We start from the raw sequence: 21513 nt of genomic DNA on the forward strand, positions 1-21513 counted from the left end.
GAGTTGACTCTAAAAAGATTCAGGACTCTGGAAGAAGGGAAGTTATCTGGGAAAAAATAATACCAACCCAACTGAGGTCTCCAGAACACTTTCTAGCTTCAATTCCTATGTTCATAAAGAGGTTTTTCCTAACCTTCAGTTTCCTCTCTTCTCTCCTCTCATTTCTGGGGTATTCGTTTTACCTAAGACAGGGCTCTAAAGTTACTGATCTAAGAATACTGAACAATGAGGACAATCTATCGATAATAATAGGTCTACTGTCATCGACCTAGCTGGAACCAGTTTCTCTTATAACTTTACCTTTTTTAAAGAGTATTTTCTCCACGCCATCTCCCTCTTTAAATTTTCTTTATAATCTTCTTATAATTAACACATAGTTTATAATAACTGAACATGTGATCCTCTTTAAATGTCACAGGATGTTTTTTCACATGGACATGCCCTGGTTCCTAACTAACTAAAGACAGTGGAATATTTTTACATTTGCAAAAATGCATAATCATTTTGAGTTTTCATGAATTTCCCCCCAAATAAAGAGAGAAAGAGAGAGAGAGAGAGAGAGAGAGAGAGAGAGAGAGAGAGAGAGAGAGAAATACCTTTCTGAAATACCAAGTTACATCAACTTGTAGAGTTTTTAAAGGAAAAAAGTCATCAAAAAGGTATAACTGAAGTTACAAATCAATTCTACATTAAAAAAAAAACTTCCACACTGAAATTAATCATTAAAATATGCCATCTATTAGAGAAAATGATTCAGAAGAGAGAGTTAGAAAAGACCTACTCATTCTTCAATGTTGGAGAAGTCATAACTTTTTCTCAAGTTTCATCAGTCTAATAAAAGGAAAGGAGTGAATCATCTTTAAGGTCCCTCTCAGTTGTAAAATTCTACTAATTTGGATAAAGAATTATTCATTGAACTAGTTCAGGCTTCTATTTCCACTGGAAAGGAAAACCTTGCATTTCTTACCCCCTCCATGTAGAAACAGGTCACTTCTCTCCCCAAAGTTCACTTTGACTTTGCAGGAAGATTGGTCTACAAAACTGATCTATCCCACAAAGAAAAAGACCAGTGGTCAAAACTAGAGATCAAATAATGGTGGAAATGGGAGACGAATCCAAATTATCAGGCAGGCATTATATAAATGACTGCGGAACGCCTCTAACCCAGGGAAAACTGGACTCTTTGAGGGACTACTGCCACGCAGTAACAACTGTCCGAGTGAACAAAGAAATTCCCAGCAAGAGCACCTCACTCCGTACATCAATGGGCCCCAACGCAGTTGAAAGAACTTACAGGTGAGTTAGGTCACGGAGCCCACGGAATGCATTTCTTGAAATGGTTTCAATTTTGTTTCCTTCAATGAATCTGCAAAGAAAAGCAAACATTGTTAACTACATTCTGTCATCTTAGCATTTTAAAAATTATTTTTTCATCTCAGAAAACAAAACTGAATAAAAAGCATCTTTGGAGAATGCTAGTTTATGTACCGGGAATTTTCAGTGTAGAGTAGGAGAGTATGATAATAAATAAATGTGTGTGTGTGTGTGTGTGTGTGTGTGTGAGAGAGAGAGAGAGAGAGAGAGAGAGAGAGAGAGAGAGAGAGAGTAGCATGAAAACATTGAGAGCTGGGAATAATGTAAGTAAGAATGCTTTGAAAATAATAAAACTCCTTCTATATATGCAAGATGGAATCATTATAGCAAGATTATAATGTTTCTTGATATTTCTGCTTCTCAAATCCACTTATGTTTCACTATCTCTGGCTATTAAGACAATTCAGTTACCGCACACAGATATTCATAGACATGGTCCAGACCTCATCTTTTCATCCGCAGATGATTATAATTGCCTCCTATTTGGTTTTCCAGCCTTCAGTCTCTTCCGTCTCCAATTCCTCCTCCACTGTACTACCTGAGTCATCTTCCTAATGCATTATGGCTCTATCAGCTCTTGCCTTAAAACGTTCAGTGGATTGCTGAAGAAAGTCTAAACTCTTGGCTAGCATTCAATGCTCTTTGCCTACAGTTTTAACTAAGTGTTCCCACTTTCTCTTATACTACTTTTCTTCACATATTTTTTATTCTTGCTAAACTAGACTATTGACCACTGTCTCCTAGTCTCACCATGTAAACATTTGTCTACACCGCCCCTTTACATAGCTAGAAAAAGTCATTCCTCCTCTTCCCTTCATCTTTATTTATTAAAGCCCCTTCCTTCCTTTAAGGTTCAAATGAGATATGACTCCTCCATGAAGATTTCTAGGACCACCTCCTAGGTGAACATCACCTCTGACTCCTCAAATTTTTCATAACACTTGGTACAAACATCTCCTTTGCATCCATTTCATTCTTCCTTGCATCATAGTTACCATGCCCTTGTTCTTTGCATTTGAAGATGAGCTCCTTGAGAGCACGGACTATCTTGGATCTATATTTTTGTCTCCAGCATCAGAGATTTAATAGATCCCCTACCAAGTAGATACTGAATGTGTTTATTGAACTGATTGGTCCTTTGAGCTTTCCTGGGGAAATGTATCCCCTATCCGAGTATTCATTCCAGAAGAGTGGTGAAAATGGCTTGTTTTTGACAAGGAAGAAAGATCACTTAGTATTTGAAATAAATTGAAAAATTGAAATAAATAAAATAAATTTGAAATAAAAATTCGAAATAAATAAAATTGAAATAAATTTGAAATAAATATGAAAAATAAATTACTCCTTTAAAAACATGTATATAAATAAAAGACCTGCATGTTGCATGAGCTTATTTTGTACCCAACTTCCAATATTAATGAAGAGATGTGTTCTTTTGGGAAAGATTTTGGAAGTGGTTCTATCTAGGAAGTAAAAGAGATCGAGAAAGGGAATGAATCCACGGTCATTCACTCAACACATATTTAATGAACATCTTTTTGTAGACAACTAATGAATTAAAGAGCATTTATCAAGTACTTACTAATCCTAAGCATTAATGTTAATGCTGAGGATATAAGGAAAAGGAGCGGGGGAAACTCTGCTCCTACCTTCAAAAAGCTTACATTCTAATGAGGAGCAACATGCACATAAAAAGACATACAAGAGATAGAAACAAATGATGGAAGGTAACCCAAGAGGGGATAGTAATAATGTTTGGAGGACTAAGAAAGGATTTTTGCAAGAGCTAGTTCTTGAGCTGAGAACTGAAGAAAGTCAAGGAGATAAAAGGAAGAGAGGAAGCATTTGACCATTCTCGGCATGGGGGACAGCCAGCAAAAAAAGGATGGGGTGTTATGTTGAAGAACAGCAAGGAATCAACAGAGTGCTTAGGAGAGAATATAAGTATAAGGAAAACTAGGAAGGGACCAGGTTGTGCTAAGCTTTAAATGCTAAGGATGGAGTTCAGATCTGACCCAAGAAGTAAGAGGGAACCATTAGCATTTATTAAGTACTTGGACCTTCACCTCAGGAAAATGGCTTTGGCAGCTATTTGGAGGATATATAGGAACGAGGAGAAACGAGGCTATTTCAATGATGCAGATGATCAGGGCTGATTTAGGGAACTGATTATGGGAGTGAAGAGAAGAGGACTATGGAAGAAGTATTCTGCAAAATGCAATTATAAGATAAGGCAACTGAACAGATTTGTGGGATGAATGAGAGTGAGAAGTGAAGGACAACATCAAGGTTAGAAACACGGGGGACTGGAAGGACTGTAAAACAGTACTCAGCAGCAAGAGGGAAGTCTGGAAGAAGAGTGTGTTTAGAGGGGATAGCAATAAGCTCGGTATTGGACATGATGAGTTTGAGATGCCTACATGCAACCGGTTTTAAGTGTCAGTATAGCAGTTGATAATGAGGGGCTGGAGCTCAGGAGAAAGATTAGGGCTGGAAATACAGATCTGAGGGTCATTGGCATAAATATTACAATTCCCCCATGGAAATGATAAAGAAAACAAGTGTGAGAATATACAGAGTAAAAAAAAAAAAAAAAAAAAAAAAAAAAAAAAACATTTCCTGCATAAAGAACTTATGATCTAGTAGGAAGTGCCACTTGGCATATAAGACACTATCCCTGCCCACAGGAAACTTATGATCTACCAGGAAGTCCCATCATCCCTGTCCACAAAGAGAGTATGATCAAATAGAAAGACCCATTTGGTATAAGACACTCTCCCACTCTTCCATAGGAAGCTTATAATCTAGTAAGAAGTCCCATTTGGTACAGAAGACTCTATCCTTTTTCACAAAGAGCTAATGATCTAATAGAAAGTCCTATTTGATATATAAAACACTTCCTGCCCACCAGGAACTTAGGATCTTCTGGCAGGTATCCTTTGGCCATGTCACTTGTCCAGCTTGTTGCGCAGTAGCTATATCAGTGGCTACAAAAGGAAGCAGGTTCTTGCTATGGCCAGCAATAACATAAGATCTTGATTTTTCTCTTCCTGCTTATATAAAAGCTCAATATGTAGAATTTTTCCAATATGGAATATGATTCAAAGAACAGATTCTCTATCTAAGTCTCCTGTAGTCATACCAGAAATCCCTAAGGCAGATTTTCTCAAGTTCCAGAGCTGAGAAACAGGATGATGTAGTGGAAGAAAAATGACTGAATTTGGAGCCAGAAGATCTCACTAATAAAGGGCTATGTTGTCACTTATTTCTCCGTGTGTTTCTGTTTCCCCTTCTGTTAAAAATCATAATAATATTCATTCCACCTAGCTCCTGGGTGCCAGTAGCATCAAGCAAAATAATGTTCATAAAGCGCTTCATAAACCATGAAGCATAAGGCTGTCACCTAGGCTTGTTATAAGAAGCTCATTCCCCAATTTACCAACTGTAGAGTAAGAAAAATCTACAGAGTGAGTAGGTGTTCACTGAGGAATACCAGTAACAGCTGTGTACGACTCAAATCACAAAATCTGATTCATCTTCTGAACATAAACAACACACATACAGAATTTTAATATGGTTGTATCTGCCGCTCTGAATTTTCCCAACATTCACAGTAATACGACTACTTGGTCCAATGGTGCAATTGCTTTCTGGCTACCTTGAAAGGACACTGACCAGCTAGAGTGGCTCCAGAGGAAGGTCACCGGCACGAACAAATGGCTGGAGAGCCTATCTGTTCAGAAGGGGAAGAGAAGACTTGGAGGGGAAAATGAGAGCTGCCATCAGCTCTCTGAGGGAGTGGTCCATTCAAAAGGGAATGGGCTCTTTCTTCTTGTTAGAATTGGGAGCAAAGGTATATTTTAACTCACTGTCTCCCAATTAGAGCTGTCCAAAAATGACACAGGCTGTCTCGTGAGGAGCTTTTTCGGCAAAACCTGGGTGATCACTTATCAAGGAGAGTGCTGAAAGGATCCTCAGCTGGAACAGATGTTGTCTGAGGTCCCTTCCCCTCTGTGATCCGGGGGACTATTTTTTCATTGTCTGATCCAGGCACTAGCACACATACTCCTGAGCAAGTAGACCACATGAAAGTTGCTCTCAAGGCCTAAAAGCCACCAAGAAAAAAAATAAAAATAAAGGAGGAGTTGAACATCTTTACAGACCTGTGCTAAAAGTGATTTCATTTGGAAAGGTTGACTTCCTGTATGAAGCTTTTGACTCTGTGGAACAAAGATGCTGCTTAGAAAGGTCATTGTGGCTTCCTCATCTATTTTACAAGACTGTTCAGAAACGTGCTATATAACCAGAAATTACCATTATTATTGGTTATTAATATTATTATTTTTTGGATGAGAAGGGATAGGGTCCTGTGGTTTCCTAAGTTTGGGAACTTCCTTCGCCAAGATGGATCATCAACTCCTCCTGGACTATACTAGAAGCAGATCTGGAGCCCAAAGCTTTGGGAACTCTGAGGTCCGACCTTTATCTACTAGGCCACACTGTGTCTCCATCAACATTATTATGCCTTCCTCGTAGCTGCTGAGGAGCACATGGGATTTGTATTCTAACAAGAGAACACTACACTCAAATTTTAGTCCATGGCACTTACTTGCCAGATTGTTTTGTCTCCAAGTAGACTATTATTGTCTTGGGGAAAGCACTGAATACAAAAGAATATTACCATGCTACTCCATCATTATGTTCACTATTTACATGGAGATCTTGGTTTGTAAAATCAGATATTTATGATGTTGAAAATTTCAACTGCCATTGATTATAATAATAATAGAAAATTTTTACAGAGATCTGTAGTATGGACTATTTGAAATTCGGCAAGGTTACAGTTTCTTACTAATTCTAAGGTGCCCCTTCTACAACATGAAATTAGTACTTTTGCATGTATACACACACACACACACACACACACACTCATTAGCTTTCACAGACCCTGATGAAGCTTCAAATTCATGCTACATCACATTCCTGATGCAGAAAATAAAATAGGGAAAATTATTTCTTGCAAAGTCGGGTTTTTCTTCCCATGCTGAAAATTAGTACAGAGAGACTTATCTTGTACCCAGCATGTGTTTCGAATTTTAAAATATACCTGTTGATTTTAGATAAGAAAATAGGCAAGGCTTTCAAAATCCCTTTGAATGCTAAGTAGGGAAAAGCAACCTGATAAAAGGATTAACGTTATTAAAATGTTTAAAAGATTGCAGGATGAAAGGACTTGAGGGGAAAAGACATGAAAGTAGAAAGAAGAAACAGGAATTTGGTGGAAAAGTAGAAAATAGATAGGAGGATCTAAATCTGAAAAGGAGATGAAAATTAGCAGAGCCAGAATGAAATCCTAAGCAGGCTGCCAAGGGACAGTCAAAACAGGGATTGTGAAGTTTTCCACCAAAATGAGAATAATGACTCTAGAAGCAGCAGTCTTGAACATCCTTTCTCTCTGTGGCCAGAGAGATATCAGCAAATTATTATGTAGTTACAGAGTTAAAAATATCCAACCCAGGAGCTTCATTTGTGCTTATTGCTTACTTACTTGCAAATTAAATACTAGTGAGGATCGCCCCTTCTCTGCTCACTTCTTACCTTTCTTCTTGTTTCTCTCCTTCACCCACTATTCCTTCAAGGCCCAGCACAAGTGTTCTATCTATCCTTTGAGAAACCTTCCCTGATCCCTGGCCCACCCACCCAGCTAAAAGTGCTCTGCCTCCTCAACAATTCTTAGAGTGTTTATCTTACAGTTAGGAATTTTAACTTGGGGTCCACAACCCCCCAAAGAAACTGTGGTTGTATTGCATGGGACTTGAAAACTTAGATGAGAAAAAAAAAAAACTACACCTTTATATTACTGAAATTTAAAGTTTCCTTCAATTATTTCCTTCGCAAATATCATTCTGAATAAGGATCTTTTAGATTTCAGCAAATGACCCTAAATAAATAAATAAATAAAAGGTTCATAATATGCCCCCCAAAAAACATTGTAGAACACTTTACCTGAATCTCTCTTTTTCTCCCCATCACATTCTATTTTATTAGAGTTTGCTTTTTTTAAAAATCCTAGCCAAAGCCTCCCTTTTAGACCATAAGCTCCTTAAGGGCAAGAATTGTGTCATTTTTCATCCTTGCAGCAGCATAGAACATTCTATACAACATATAGATCCTTAATAAATATTTCTTTAATTGATTTGAATTAAAACAATAACTACTACCCATATGTTACTTAAAAGAAAAGCTAAGTGGGAGCCAATAAAGCATTGAAATAAGAAGGCAAGGTATTTTTCACCTTCCTCACTCCTGTGCTTCCCAGAAGACAATTCCCCTAAGGGAAAAGAGCCCAATAATTCTCCAGAGTATCTTGAACTCCCCAAACCCCACCTTGGAACTTACAGGTACTCGAGGTGAAAGAGACCAGCAAAGGCATCGTCTCGTATAACTGTGAACGAGTTAGAATTCAGCAAACTGAAATGAGAAAATCAGACAGTCCTATTAGCAACACAGTTTTATCCTTTCTACTTATTACCAGAAACATCGATTGAATTATTATGTCACCTCATAATTGGTAGTAAGAGATACTACCTTTCTGGGAATGACCGGCCAATCCCAACACTCAAAGATCAATGACTTGTTCTCTTTTATCACTTTTTCTTCCAATAATGCTAATCTTAGGACGTTTTCACCCTGTAGTTACTGTTCATTAAACGTTATTTGATGTTCCTCAACATAATTCAAAATCGCTGTAGAACCATACACAGCTAAACTGTAGGGGAAAGAGCTCTATATGAATTGTAAATGAATAGTAATGAAGATGATAAATAGATGAATAGTAAAAAGACATGGCACTGACTCCCATTATACTACTTACTTCGTGACTTCAGGGAACATACATCTCTAGGTCTCAGCTACTTCGGATACAAATTCAGGATAATATAAATCCTGCCCACCTCACAAGGTCATTGTGAAGTTCAAAGGAGATCCACAGGATCAGGGAATTTAGAGCTGTGGTTTTAAAGATCGTCTACTCTAACCTAATGGATATACAAGGATATAGTAAACAAAAAAGTGTTTTAAAATGTAGGTGGCCCAGTGGATAGAGATCTGGGGCTGAAGTCAGGACGATTCATCTTCCCGAGTTCAAATCCAGCCTTAGACATTAGCTGTGTGACCCAAGGCAAGTAACTTAAACCTGTTTGCCTCAGTTTTCCCATCTGTAAAATGAGTTAGAGAAGGAAATGGCAAACCACTCCAGTATCTCTGCCAAGAAAACCCCAATTAAGTCATAGAGTCAGACATGACTGAAAAATGACTCAAGAGTAGCACTTAAAATATAAGGCATTGTATTTATTCTTAACAATAATAAATGTGTTATGAGCATAGAATTCTAGAGCTAAATGGGACCTAGAACACTTAGTTCTGAGAAGAAATTTGAATCACGGAGAAGTTAAATGCTCTATCCAAGATTATACAATTAATGTGAGAGGAAAAGAGCCTAGGTTTGTTTTTTTTGTTTTTTTTTTTTTTTTTGGCCTTCACGTGTCATTCTTTCCTCTGTGATGCCCATGGGACAATAATCACCTCACGAAATGTTCACTGGGATAATCATTTTCTCATTGAAAATGTAGATCCTAATATCTTCAATGACCTTCCATTTCTATGATTATTCAGGTATATATTATTTCTTTATCTCTACCAATGAATTTCATTTTCAATATAACTATTTTAGATATAACCTGAAATGCTATTCATTATTATAGAAGAAAAACTTTTTTTGAAATTCTATGCAAAATTGAAGTTGCAATTACTATTTAAAATAAAATATTTAATTATTTCTACACATAAAGTCCATATTCTTGCCAGAAAAATGTCTGGTTTTCTTTTCCATTTTAACATGAAAATTAGTATGTATTCATTCTTTTCCCAGTTTCCCTTAATACTTTATGGAATTCTAGTTTCCTCTAAGATGCCAAACAATAACGAAAGAGAGAATGTGCTCTAGTGGGAAAAAAAAATCCCCTAACTCATATTAACTGTATAACCTTGGTTAACACAACTTCTCAGTGACTCATTTTATTAGCTACATGACTTTAAAAAAAAATGTTTAATCTCTCTAGATCTCAGTTTCCCTCATCTGCAAAACGGGGAGAGTAGCAAATGCTAACCTTATCTTCCTCACAGGAATCAAATATGATATGGATGTAAATAAAAATACCTGTATTTATACAGTGGTTTACATACATTGTTCTTCTGATCCTCAGGACAACCCTGACACTGGAAATACTATTCACTGTAGCAACTTCTCCCTCTGGACAGCTGGTTCCTCTCAGAACCCCATTTTAAGGAGAATGATCAGTCCCAAACTGCCTTCATTGCTCTCCAAGTTGAGATCTCCTAAGGGCTTTCTCCACCACACTATAAACCTGTGTATAAGCTCCCTCCAGCCTAGAAGTACCACTCACATTGGAAGTACCCCACAGCCCTGAGATTTCTCTCTCAGCTGCCTTTTTCCTCCCAGAATCTGCTTTTAAAAGAGAATGTTCAGACCAAACAGATCTCCTTCTATCTTTGGTACTTTGGACCTCCTGGACTTTCCCTCAAATCTCCTCCCAAGCTTTTGCACTGGGTCCCTTCATATCTGTCCCCCTCTGGTCTTTTCAGCTTCTTTTTATGCCCTGTCTTTCCTTATTAGAAAGTAAGCTCCTTTGGCTTGTATTTGCATTCCCTGAGCTAGGAAATTTTCATTTTAAAGATGAGGAAACTGAGTCCATAGAGAGTAAGTGATTTTCCTCAGTTTACACAGCTAAGAAACAGGATTTGAATTCAGGTCTCCATTGGGCTTCAGAGCCGATGCGCTTTCCACTGTACTCTCCCTAAGGTACAGCTGTCTATATAATACCTCATCTGAGTCTCACCTATTCATACTGGAGATATTATTATTCTTATTGGTCATAGGAAAGTTGAACTAACATGTTAAATGGTGAGATTTCAGGATCCAAACATATCTTCTGACCCCAAATTCACTGTTTCCCCACTGCTACTTTGCAAATTAGGAAGCATTTTACAAACGTGTAGCCGCTAGGATAAGGTGTGATGACTAGCACCTACCAAAATTAAGAATCGATGATCAAAGAAAATAAACAAAAAGCAGAATCATTAACATTCTCATTCATGATTAATGCTTTTATTCCATTTCTTAAGGTCTGGTCATTTTCATATCAAATCAAATGATCAAATGAGACAGAGCATGTGAAAACACTTGGTAAAATGTCAGGTGATTAATAAAAGTAAAGCACTTTCATTATAATTATCACCCATAAGATGCCAGCTTCCTTATTTTCATTTTCTATCCTTCTTATTTTTTAAGCTATTGACCACAATACAATAAACAGATGTGTACTAGTGACTCTATTTTTTTAAAATTTACTCTTGTAAGTTATCCTAGCTGCTTTAAAAAGTTTTCGCCACCAAACAACATGAGTACCAGAGCATGGTACTAGGTATGATGTGTACACGGTGCCCAGGTGAGCATCGACCAGATCCATAAACAGTTTTGCACTAGTTATGAGCACATAATAATAATGGGTGAGGGGCATGAGAGAGCAAGGAAGGAGATTTCTAGCTGGGTCATATAAAGCTGCTGCCTCAATCTGGTTATGACTCTGCCATTTACAAAAGGCTCTCAGAGATCACCTTTCACCTCTCTCCAACAATGGAATCAGGGAACAGTTCTCGTGGGTCCCACTAAAGCCTCCTTCTGGCATTCCCTTTTCTAGGGGCATCAGGGAGCAGATGGAGGAAGAAAACATCGGAATAAAGGTCTATGACTAAGAGGGGAGGGTAAAAATTAGTTCCAAACAAATTTATGTGGCCCTGAGGAAGGAAGGAATGAAAGAGGTCATAGTGGCCGTGCCGGACACAGACTCTGCTTGTCAAGTTGAGGCTGTTTTGATGGATGCAGAACACCCGAGGAGAGAGGGAGAGGCTCACACAGGGGCAGGGATTGAAGAGGAACAATAAACGTATTTGGGACGTTTCCATACTTACAGCAATTGTAAGGAAGGCAGATGAGAAAACATTCGGTCCTTGATTTCAGAAAATGTTCCATTTACCAGGCTCCTAAAAACAGGAAGAAAAGGCCAACAGACCCCAAGAACAAAGTCTAGCATTTTCCAGAACTTGCTGGGCAAGGCAGGCAGTTTGTTCTAACACCACCTCCCGAGTTTCCCCAACTGCTACCACCTTGGACTTCCTTCTATTTGACAGTGAGCACATTCATGGCACTCCCTGAGAGCATGGGCTACACAGACATGGCCTGTGTCTCTCAGAGGTAGGAGAAAAAAAAAAAATGGAAACGCTGGTAAATTTGAGCAGACCTTAGGAAACCAGGTCTTAGGTAATGCAAGTCAACTTCTCCATCTTCTTAGGGCTAAGCTGCAATGAGCCAGACAACTACTTTCATCCTGCCTTTCTTTGTCCAGCTCCAAACTTTCAGTGGGGGACTTTTGCAGGAAAATACTGGCTGCAAACTCCCTCTATCTGAACCTACTGGGAATTCCTAAGACAGTCAGGGAGGTGAAGCGGACAAACCCAGGGCCCCAAACCTCGATTCCAAAATTGAGGTTTTCCCAGACTCCAAAGCAGGTAGGCTGTTATGGCAGGCTTCCTCTCATGTATCAGACAGGAGGTAGAGATGGAACCCATCATAACACTGGGTACAGGGATCTCCTGACAAAGAATACTTTTAGCACCAAAGCAAATCGGAATCTCTGTAACCTTAAAAAGTTTTCTAGGACATTCAGAGGTTAAATGACTCGCCCAGGATGATGAAGTTAGTTATATGTCAGGGCCGAGACTTGAATTCAGGTCTTCCCGGCTCCAGGGCCAGCTCCCTAAGCCAGCTCCTCTCCATTCAGTCTTAATGTTAGTCAATAGCAGGACTCCGGGGTTGGAGCAAGTCCTTTTTGGGAAAAGATCTGAAGGATGCCGAAAGCAGGCTAATTAAATGAGGGCACATGGTCAAACTAAGCTTGGCAGGGCTAATGACACCTGAAGGGAATGTAATGTGGGTAGCAAACTACGTGGTAGGTAAAATTATGAATCCATAGGTCCACTTTGGCCAAGAGATGACCTTGACTTACCCCCTTGTCTACCCAGCCTCCTCCTTCCTCCCCTGGCTGCCGATAGGAAGAATCCAAAGTGGCAGCCAGGGTTCACAGGCAACTTTAAAGAAGTTGGGCAAGGTTGCCCATCACAACACGCTTCTCCCCGGCCCAACCCTGGCCAGAGCTGAGCTCTTCTCCAAACTTGAAAAACCTTAGCTCTTAGCTTCACGCTGTGACCTCTCCTAAGAACGAGAGGTGTGCTGGATGTGCCTTGACAGCCTGGAGTCCCTGGAGTTCTCCCTTCTCTCTAATTCAGCCCCTACCCAAGATTCCCTGACCCTGTGTGAGCAAGAAATGATGCTCAATCCTCAGGACAACATTTGTTCATAACCATTAGACCCTCCGGCCCATGGAGCTTGAGATCATTGGATTCAAGAGACCCAATGAAAGCCCACCAAGTTTCTGGAGCCCAGAAAAGGGAGACAACTTCTGGAAGTGGCTGAAGAAGTGGACAAAGCTAACTCTAGTAAAGGGGCAAGTCAGCTCCGGCGGCCACCTCTGGCCCCCTCCCCGGCCCCTTCGGGGCCGCACCCTGAGGGGAAAGGAGCTACTTGGGGCCTCTGGGGACTTTCAGCCCCATCTCCCCAACCTCTGGCACCTGAAGGCGCTAAAAAGAAAAGCAGCCCCAGATTTGGGCACAAGCCCTGCAGACCCTCACCTTTAGGCTTATGCACACACACACACACTCACACTCATAAACACACACTCATACACACACTCACACTCATAAACACACACTCATACACACACACACACACACATACACAGAGACTCACAAACACACACTCACACCTTAGCAAGCTCCCCCCGGGGGCCTTCTCTCCCCAGCCCCCGAGCTCCCCTTCCCTCCTTCCCTCCTCACGCCCTCTCCCCAGCCAATCTCCGGCGCGTCCCCACGCCCGCCCCAGGCCCCCGCAGAAAGTAGGGAAGACCCGAAGGTAATGGGGGCGGGGAGGAGGGGGGGGGGGGGGGCCGGTCCCGGGCACCCTCGCGCGGCAGCAAGTCCCCGGGGAGGGCGCGGGTGACGCGGGGAGGAGGGCGCACTCACAGGGAGCTGATGTCCCCCGGGACGATCCTGGGCACCCAGGACGAGCCGACGCAGATGACGGACTCCTTGGTGCAGCTGCAAGTGGCCGGGCAGCGGACCAGCCGCCTCACCTGGGCGCGCTGCAGCAGGCAGGCGGCGGCCAGCAGCAGCAGCAGCAGGGAGCCGCCGCCGCCGCCGCCGCAGCCCCTCAGCAGAGCCATGCCCCCGCCGCCCGGCCCCGAGCCCCGGAGCCGCCGCCTCCGCCGCCGCCGCCGCTGCTCGAGGGCTGCAAGCCGCGGGTGTGGGAGCCCGAGCCGCAGCCGGGCAGCATGCTGCCCCCGGGCCCCCCCCGGACGCCGCCTCGGGCTCCCCGCGGGGCTCCGGCCGTGGCCCGGAGGGAGGGAGGGAGGGAGGGGGAGGAGGGAGGCGCGGCCGCCGCCGCCGCCGCCGCTGCCTCTAGTGCTGCCGCTGCCGCCGCCGCCGCCGCCGCCGCCGCCGCTGCTGATCTCGCTTGCTGAACTGACTCCTTCCTGACATCAGCACTTTAGCTGCAGCCCGTTCCTGGCCCATGAATTATGTATTAAGGGCTCCTTTCGGAAAGTGGGGGCGGGGTGGAGGTGTGGGCTTTTTTCTATCCCCTAAAAGTGAGAGTTCAGTCAGCTTCGCCCCTGGGCCCTTCGGGTCCACTCCCTGCAGCCTCCCCACCGCCTCCCCAGCCACAGCCTCCGACCACTTCTGGAGCTCCGGGAGGCGGCTGACCTTGGCGACGCTGGGCACCTTTGGGAGAAAGGGAGAGGCCCCTCTCCACCCCCTCCCGCCGCTCCCGGCTGGCTCCGGCCTCAGAGCTGCAAGGGCCCTCGACGGTCTTCTGGTTCTGCGCCCTCATTTTGTAGTAATGAAGAAAACGTAAAGGGACTTGTCCAGGGTCACTCCGCAGGTCCGGCTTCCCCTCTCCCCCACATCTGCCACGGGAAGTCGGGGGGGGGGGTAGCTTTAAAGAGGTACCTACCCCAAGCTTCTTAAAACTGGAAGGGACTTGAGGGGTCGCCAGGGTCTAAGGGCCCAAGAAATGTTAAATTGCTCTGAAAGCTGAAGTCATCCTTCACTTAACACTCCAAAGGGAGCCGAGGCCCAGAACATTGAAATGACTTGTCCAAAATCACACGGAGAGGCAGCCACAGGCCTTTCCCAGAGGCCCCCATCCGGGTATCCTTTAAAAGCTATAACACACTTCAGGATGTCACTAGATTTTAGAATAAGAAAAGACTTTTAAAATCATCTGGTCTTTTAAAATAAATATGAAAATATTAAAAATAAGAGCTAACCTTTATAAAGCCCTTTGAAGTTTGCAAAGCACTTCATCAATTTTACTCATTTGATCCTGGCAAGAGCCCTGAGTTTATAGCCTATTGTCATGTCCATTTTATAGAGGAGAAAGCTGAAGTAGAGATGAAGTGATATCTCCCGAGTCACACAACTAGGAAGTAGTCAGAGGCAGGATTTGAACTCAGATCTTCCCCAAAAAAGCTCCACTAAGGCACTGAATCACCCAGCTGCCTCAACATTAGTCTACTCACTTGGGAAAAAAATTCAAATTATTTTAGAAATGTAAGTAATTATCTAGTCCAACTTTCTCAGATAAAGAATCTGAGCTTTAGTAAAGTAGAATTATTTGTCCAAGATCACCTAGATAATAACTATCTGGTCTAAAATTCAAAGTCTCCAAAAGAAAAAAAAAGAAAGTATATATTGGACAAACTAAAGCATCCTCAGTATTCAGGGATTGTGTACTGGGACTTTGGAAAGAGGAAGCAAGAGAGTTATAGAGCATCCACAAATGAAAATGTGTGTAGGATTGGGAAGAGTTTGCTGCTAGACTCGAAGAATTCTTAAAGGGTTAGTATGCTTTATCAATCACCCCTGTGTGCTTATGGCCCCGCTCAGGGAAAGGAAATCTAGGCACCATATTTTGAGAAAAACAAAATTTGAGGTTTCTTTAAGCAGGAAGAAATGTGAATGCTGCCATTGTGGCCCTGACCACCTGGTTTCTTCTCAGTTTTCTAGGAGTAGGACCCTGGAGAGTAATGCAGGTTTAAAAGGACACTGGAGCTATTGATGAAAAACCCTAACACCATAATTTTTTAGGGGGAGGGGAAGCTTAATTCAGGTGTTGATACAGAAATACGTGCCCTGTTGTCCATAAAGTCAACCAGCATTTGACATGTGATTTCCGAAAAAAATTATGAAAAAAAAAAAAAATAGAGGAAAAAAAGCTTCACTGTTCACTTTTCTGACTATGGAATAGCTCAAAGTGAGAAAACCCTACCAGATGAACTGAAACAGAACCAAAATGGTGAACAATAGAAATAGCTGCTCCATGAGGCCCAGAACACTGGAGATAAGACAGTGATGATCACCACCCTGATGGGAGTTCAGGGCAAATGGATTTACAATTTCAGCATCATCAAATAGAAGGTCTTTTTAAAAGGCAAAGCTGCATTGCCCCAGGAATAGCATGTAAGCATTTCTAGAGCAATCGCTTGATCAAGCGGGACAAATGTTTACTGATATGGAAAGAGAAAGATGGTGAGGTAGCAGGGTGACGTATGGAGCCTGGGGCAACTCAAGTCAATTCCACTTAACAAACTTTTATAACATGCACCTACACCATGGTCGATACTAGGGATGTAATACAGAAAAGGAAATGGTTCTTATCCTCAAGGAGGTTATATTCTTTTGGCAAGTATATAACAGATATAAAAATAAATCATATATAACCCATCATATATGTTATATGCTTGCCAAAAGAATATAACCTATCATATATGTTACATGCTTGCAAAATATAGCCGATCATATGTTACATGCTTGCCAAAATAATATAATCTATAATGTATGTTACATGCCTGCCAAAGGAATATAAGTTATTGTATATGTTACATGCTTGCTAAAAGAATGTAACCTATCATGTATGTTACATGCTTGCCAAAGGAATATAACCTATCATATATGTTACATGCTTGCCAAAGGAATATAAGTTATCGTATATGTTACATGCTTACCAAAAGAATATAACCCATCATATATGTTACATGCTTACCAAAATATAACCTATCAAAATATTACATTCTTGCCAAAAGAATATAATCTCCTTGAGGATAAGGAAGTAAATTCAATGTATATATTTTGTATATACATTGATTGTAAGAGGGAAAAGTGATGATAACTGGGAGGACTAGTAAAGACTTTTATACAAAAGGGAGAATTTTAGCTACATTTCAAAGTAAAGCCAGGGATTCTACCTAACTGAAGGGTGTTCCAGTTACAGGACGGCCACTTGTCCCAAGGTACCAAGGCTGAGGATGGAACATCATAGGTGGGAAACAACTGGTAGCTCAGTCTGATTGGACTGGAAGGGAAGTAAAAAGGAATTCACACTTTCTTTCTTAATTGAAAAAGTAAGTGGGAACAACATTGTAGCAAGCTTTAAATTGATAGCAAGCTGAATACTTTGTATTTTATTCTAGAGGCGATTTGAACCCCCTGAAGAGTTTTTGAGTGAAGACGTAAAGATTTTTTTTTGAATAAAGGCCACACATAGATCTATATTTTAGGAATATTAACTGGATAAGCTATGTCAAAATTGATAGATCAGCGAGGGGAGGAATTGGATTTTGTTCAAAATGACCTAGATTCTTATGTTAAATACCCAGAATTCATGGTGAGTTTACATCTTTGTCTCTTGGGTCAAATCCCTCTGATCTCCAATGGCATTTTGTTTTTGCTGGAAGATCATCTGATCTCTAATCCTTTATTCTTCCCATATGAGAGGGTATGATTATTGTTCAGTCGTTTGAGTCATGTCCAACTTCTTATGATCCCAACTGGAGTTTTCTTTGCAAAGATATTAGAGCAGTTTGCCATTTCCTACTCCAGCTCATTTTATAGATGAGAAAACTGAGGCAAATGGGTTAAGTGACCTGCCCAGTGTCACACAGCTAGGAAGTGTCTGAGATTGGATTTGAACTCAAGTGGCAGGAGTTAATAGAAAGAAAAAAAAACATTATATTTGGAGTCAGTGACTTCCAATCCCAGCTCTGCTATTTACTAGCTCCATGAACATCTCTTGAACTCAGAACCCTCATCCTTGAGGAAGTTGAACAAAGACATTTCAGAGATCCCTTCCAGCTACTATTTTTCAATCTCTGCTTTACTAGTAACTGTGATGATTAATAACTGCATAAAAAGAAAGAGGGAGGCTCTCAAGAAATAGTAGGGTAATATCTGAATCCTTTAATTGTAAATTCTGCCCTGCCCTCAGGTCCTAAATTTATCAGGATCCTAGCATTCCCTGACCTGCATTAAATAAATGTAATTTTAGAGTAATGACAAAAAACAGATGATCTTCTGTAAGGGAGATAGTGACCTGAACATAGCTGCAGAAATGTAGCCCCTCCCATGTTTCTAAGTAAAACTCCAGGGTAATTTGGAAGGCCTTGGAGCTAGCTGCCAAAAGCATTGTGGGAGCTGGAAGTAAATACTCAACTCAGTCTAAATATCAAGTAAGTCTTGGGGAGTTCATGCTGAGAAGGAGTAAGGTGATTTTTTTTTTTTAAAGAAAAAGAAAAACTTTGATCTAAGGGATTGTCTGGGAATAGCTATGGTCCTGGCTGATAAAAGAGTCTGAACAGCCTGAGTCATGGGCTATCTCACAAAAGAACAGCAGCCCTCTCTGTGGGGGAAGAAGTCCAGCAGAACATGAGAGCAGAAGCTCAGCAAAGAAGCCAGTAGCAGCTCAGGGAGGAAATGGAGGGAGTGGAACATAACAACTCCAGGGAGAGGGAGCTGTGGAACAGCACTGAATTGTCTTGGAGCGGATAGCCCGGAGGTCTATGGGGGATGATGGCCATTTTTGTGTGTGGAGAAAAATAATTCCTAACCAGTATATTCCTATTCGGTATTGAATAAATGTGCTTTTACTTTAAATGGCTTTGCTCAGGGCACATTAATTAACTAATATGATCACATTAATTAATTAATGCCAGAGAAGGAATTTAAGCCCAAGTTTTCTCACCCTCCATCCTGGGTTTTTCCCTTATAATATCTACTAAACTCAGGATTTTAGATTGAATTCTCTAGATTATATGTGGACTTATTAGGGAAACCCTAGAATGGTATTTGTTATGAGTTATTTGAATAGAAAATGATGATGATGATGATGATGATGATGATAGAGAAAGAGAAAGGCAGGAAGACAGAGAGGGAGAGGGAGGGAGGGAGGGAGGGAGAGAGGGAGAGAGGGAAAGAGAGAGAGAGAGAGAGAGAGAGAGAGAGAGAGAGAGAGAGAGATTTTTTTTGATTCTTCCCATTATATAGTAAAACTTTTTTTTAACATTTGAGGTTTTTTGTTTTGAGTTTCAAATTCTAACGTTCCCTCCTTCCTTTCCTCCCCTCCACCCTCTCAGAAAGGGTAAGCAATTTGATATATACATGTGCACTCATGCAAAACATTTCCATAGTAGCCATTTTGTACAAGAAGACTCAAAAGAGAAAGAAAGTGAAAAATAGCATGCTATGGAATATTTATTAAACTGTCATTCTAAGGCATGAAGCCACCAAAATGAATCTTTCCATGTTAGGGATAGAAGAGTTTCCTTCATGGGAGCACAGTTCTCAAAAGAAATGGTTCCTGTAACTCAGTTCTTTTAAATTCAACAAATAGTGTATCTACTGTGAGTCAGGCTCTAGGGATGCAGAGAATGCTATGACTGAGGCCAATTTTCAATGTGATTATGAGTTGTTTTAAGGTAGAGGGTTAGCAGGAAGATGCGGTGATTTTAAGCTATGAGACAAGAAGAGAATATAAGAAATACAAGGGAAAAGACCATATCAAGTGAAGTTTTACTGGGCTACAAGTTCAATGAGTCAACAGTGAAGTTTAATAAGCTAATAAAATTCTGGGCTGCCTTAAGAGAGATCAAATTTCTGGGAACAAGAAGGTGATAGTCCCATAATTTGCCTTAGCACTAGAAATACTGTCAATTAGGAAAAATCTTAGACTTGTCCCATTTGACCACTAGGTACTTTCCTAGGGCAGAACTGGTACTTTCCACCAATGAATAGAAACTGCAAAAAAACAAAAAACAAAAAACAAAACATTTAGACTTGATTTAAGAGAAAACTTCCCAGAAATTATACTTATCCAAAAGGAATTCCCATTCATTGAAAAGGTTTTCAAGCAAAGACTGGTTGACCATCTGTTGGATATATTGTAATAGGAGCACTTGGGGGCATATGGGTTGGACTAGAGAGAAGTTCAGGTTCCTTTCCATCTCTGAAATCCTGTGGTTCTGTGAAGTCTTTTGAGAAATCTGAAGAGGGATAGATTATTTTCAGTGAGGAGACATGTCAGAGAAGGCTTCGTAGATAAGACAAATCTTGAAATGGACCTGAGAGGAAGTGAATCACTTCAACAAGCAAAGATGGTGTGAGGAGAGACCATTTCAAGTATTTTATATCAACCAAAGCTTGGAGATGAGCCTGGGTGGGGTGAGGTAACTAGGGACATTAGACAAATTGCCTGAAGCTTCTCCTGTTTTCATGTATTCCCTCATGCTAAAAAACAAACCACCAAAAAAAAAAAAAAAAAAAAAAAAAACTTTTCCTTGACCCCACAGTTTCCTTAAACTTTCCTCCTATATAGCTCTTCTCTTCCCCTTCCTCAAAATCCCTAGAAAAAATAATCATTAAAGAGGAATACTTGCAACCTTCACCCTTATCATTCTAACTGCTCATCCCCTTTCAAGAAGGCTTCTGCCCTACAACTCTATTGGAATTATATTCTCTAAAGTCTCTACTGATCTGTTAGCTGCTGAATATCACTCAGATGGCCCCAGTACTCCAGGATGCAAGGACATCAAGGTTAATAAGCCCATACACGTGACAGTGTTCCCCTCCCAGCCTCTTGCTGGACTGGCACAATTACAGTTACAGTTGCATGATATTTTGCTAATGATCTTTCCTATTTGACTATTTCTTTTCTGGTTCATCATCATATATATATATATATATATATATATATATATATATATATATATATATATAAAATCTCCAACCCCATTCTCTCCTCTAACCTTTATCTTCTATCTTCAGTTGCCTTTTAAATATGTTTATCTGGTTATTCCACTGGCACTTCAAATTTCCTATGTCCAAATTTGAACCCATCATCTTTCCTATTGAATTAATACCCCCTCCCAAATTTCCTCTTTGTTTAGGGTATCACCATATTCTCAGTCACCCAAGTTGGAAATCAGGATATCTGATTTTTCATTCTCCTTCATTTTTCTATAGGAACTCTCAAACTTTGCAGTAAATGATCATTTAAGAAAGTTTTAGCACTTAGTTGAATTTCCTAGTCTCTTATTGTTTGATATTAACCGCCTATGTATATTGGGCAAATACTAACAATTGCTGTGATGATCGGACTTGTACCTATAATTTATTATTTTTTGACTCCATCATTTAGACAAAGATTCATCTTACCCTTGAAGCAAAGAGAAATAGAGCAGTGGACTTGATAGAGGCGGGAAAATCTGAGTTCAAATTCAACTTCAGATGAGCACTAGGAAGTCCCCTAACCTGTCTCTTTCATTTTATCGATGAAGTGTTTGAGGCCAGAAATTTAAAACAATTTACTTGCCCAATGCTATGACAAATTTACTTGCCCAGAGCTAATGACAAAGGCACGATTGAACTTTGAATCTTTTCTCCACCAGATCACACGTTCCAATACCCACATTTATTTCCCTTATATCTACAGTCCAATACATTTTGACAAACGACAATGAGTTAAAATTTAAGGATGTTATCTTGTGTTGGATGGCCTTTGAACACAGTAAAGAACTAATAAAAATCCCCCTTCTCTGCATCTGGGAAGTTGAGATA

At 40.7% G+C, this 21513-nt stretch overlaps 1 protein-coding gene across 1 annotated transcript in view; it reads right to left on the reverse strand.

Moving 5' to 3' along the window:
• Nucleotides 1–13805, reverse strand: part of LGI2 (leucine rich repeat LGI family member 2) — a 40263-nt gene extending 26458 nt beyond the window's left edge. The window contains exons 1-4 of the mRNA XM_031941353.1: nt 13591–13805; nt 11425–11496; nt 7774–7845; nt 1295–1366 (exon numbers count right to left, since the gene is read on the reverse strand). Coding sequence (XP_031797213.1) covers nt 1295–1366; nt 7774–7845; nt 11425–11496; nt 13591–13790 — 416 coding nt within the window. The 5' untranslated portion in view covers nt 13791–13805. The remainder of the gene's footprint in view (nt 1–1294; nt 1367–7773; nt 7846–11424; nt 11497–13590) is intronic.
• Nucleotides 13806–21513: the final 7708 nt, after the last annotated feature.

The sequence above is a fragment of the Sarcophilus harrisii genome, chromosome 6 (genome assembly GCF_902635505.1).
Source record: "Sarcophilus harrisii chromosome 6, mSarHar1.11, whole genome shotgun sequence".
NCBI lineage: Eukaryota > Metazoa > Chordata > Mammalia > Dasyuromorphia > Dasyuridae > Sarcophilus > Sarcophilus harrisii.